Raw genomic sequence first — 1,772 nt, 5'->3', positions numbered from 1 at the left:
CTCGCCCACGTCTTCACACGTCGGCCCGCGGCGTCTCACTTTCAGTTCCTGCTGCAGCTCGCTCTGATCACACCTACAGACTCACAGCTGCAGCTCAGTCACATCCTCTGCTCTGATTGGTCAGCCGCTATCTGACCGACAGCTTCACCAGTTTTCTGTTGTTCACATGAATCCGTAAATCTGCTGACAGCAGCAGGGACGCACCGATCCGACGCTTCACCCACGAAAAACTGGCTTCAGGTGTTCCTCGCCGGGAGGCAGAGAGCGAGCGTCGCCTACAGCAGCTGAAACACTCGCTGCAGGCTTCACGTCTAATTCTACGGTTTGTGCTTTGTGAGCTTTTATTTTTTAAAGACCGGATTCTTCCAATCGCCAGTCGCTCCGATCCGGGATCTGTGGTCAGTGTTTAAAAAGCAGAAGCCCACAAACTGTGACGATCCGGGAAAAATCTCCATCAGCCAGGATTTGTCCCAGAAACTGATCGAGCACGAAGACGGCTCATCGCTGCTGACGCTTTAAATACATTTACTTAAAGTTCTGGAAAGTCCTAAAGTGTCTGAGTGAGCTTCATGATGCCAGAACATAATCTGAATAAAAGCCGAAGGTAAAATCTAAAACACGGCCCGTTGTTACACGACAGGAACTGTTTCAGGTTATGAAACTGGCTGATAAGGCAGGGGTGGGCAACTTTAGCGTGCTCTCTGCTGCGCCAGCTGCTAAGGAGAGTAAACACAGAACACCTGAAACGGCTTCAGCTGCCTGAAACATCAGACCGGTGCATCCCTGCAAAGTGACGTCATCGGTCATACATCCAGCTTTCATTCGATGACTCTGATTGGCTGCTGTGTCTGAGCATTTCTGCCCGGTCATTCCGCTCTATCTTAACGGCGTCCATTCCCGAAGCGCCCAATCAGGCGTTAGCCACAAAGCACATGTCCTTCTTCATGTGAATCTGCAGGCCGCTGGCGCTGGTGAAGGTCTTGGCGCACTGCGCGCAGCGGTATGGTTTCTCTCCCGAGTGCGTGCGCTTGTGCTTCTTCATGGTGTCGCCGTCGCTGAAGGTGCGGCAGCAGAACGGGCAGCTGTACGGCCGCTCGCCCGTGTGGATGCGCAGGTGACGCCGCAGGTTTCCTCTCTGGCTGAAGCTCTTGGAGCAGAAGGTGCAGCGGTGCGGCCGCTCCCCTGTGTGCGTGCGCAGGTGACGCCGCAGGTCCGCCGACTGCGCAAACGACTTGCAGCACCAGTCGCAGGCGTAGGTCTTCCTCTTCTGCTCCAGGTGGAGGCGGAGGCTGGCGGCCTGTCCGAAGGCCTCACCGCAACGCGGGCAGCGATGGACAAGTTCGGGGATGAAAGCGGAGGCTGTGCTGTCTCCGGCTGCCGGCTTCTCCTGGGAGGACTTCCTGCTCCGCTCAGCTTCCTGCCTCTCAGCGCGCACCACCACCACCGTCCTCTCCGCCTCCGCCCTGCTCCAGAACTCTTCGGCGGCACCGTTTGCGGCCTCGGTCAGAGAGTCCGTGCGACCTTTGGGCTTGCTCACGCTGTACTCCTCTGGTTCGGCTTTGATGAGTGCGGGGGGCGGAGCCCGGGGCTCCTCCCTGAGCACTGCAGGAACTTCAATGTGAATTTTGGGGACGGAGACAGTGGGAGGGTTTAGGGAGGAGTGCGAGGTGACAGGTGAAGTTTTCCCAAACGCTTCCTGTAGACGGTCAGGCTTTGGTGCCACGTCCCGCAGCTCCAAGAGCTTCTTCTCCACAGGCAGGTGCACCGGCCCC

General features: G+C 57.3%; 1 protein-coding gene across 1 annotated transcript in view; it reads right to left on the bottom strand.

Annotated features, from left to right (window-relative positions):
• Positions 1-910: 910 nt before the first annotated feature.
• LOC121812008 (zinc finger protein 22-like) overlaps positions 911-1,772 on the bottom strand; it is a 2,243-nt gene continuing 1,381 nt past the window's right edge. Inside the window, exon 2 of the mRNA XM_042212905.1 lies at positions 911-1,611. Coding sequence (XP_042068839.1) covers positions 911-1,611 — 701 coding nt within the window. The remainder of the gene's footprint in view (positions 1,612-1,772) is intronic.

The sequence above is a fragment of the Haplochromis burtoni genome, unplaced genomic scaffold (assembly GCF_018398535.1).
Source record: "Haplochromis burtoni strain Fernald_Lab_line unplaced genomic scaffold, NCSU_Asbu1 Contig_400, whole genome shotgun sequence".
In the NCBI taxonomy this organism is placed as follows: domain Eukaryota; kingdom Metazoa; phylum Chordata; class Actinopteri; order Cichliformes; family Cichlidae; genus Haplochromis; species Haplochromis burtoni.
The sequence above is the reverse complement of the archived record's forward strand: the minus strand, read 5'-3'. Positions and strand labels throughout refer to the sequence as shown.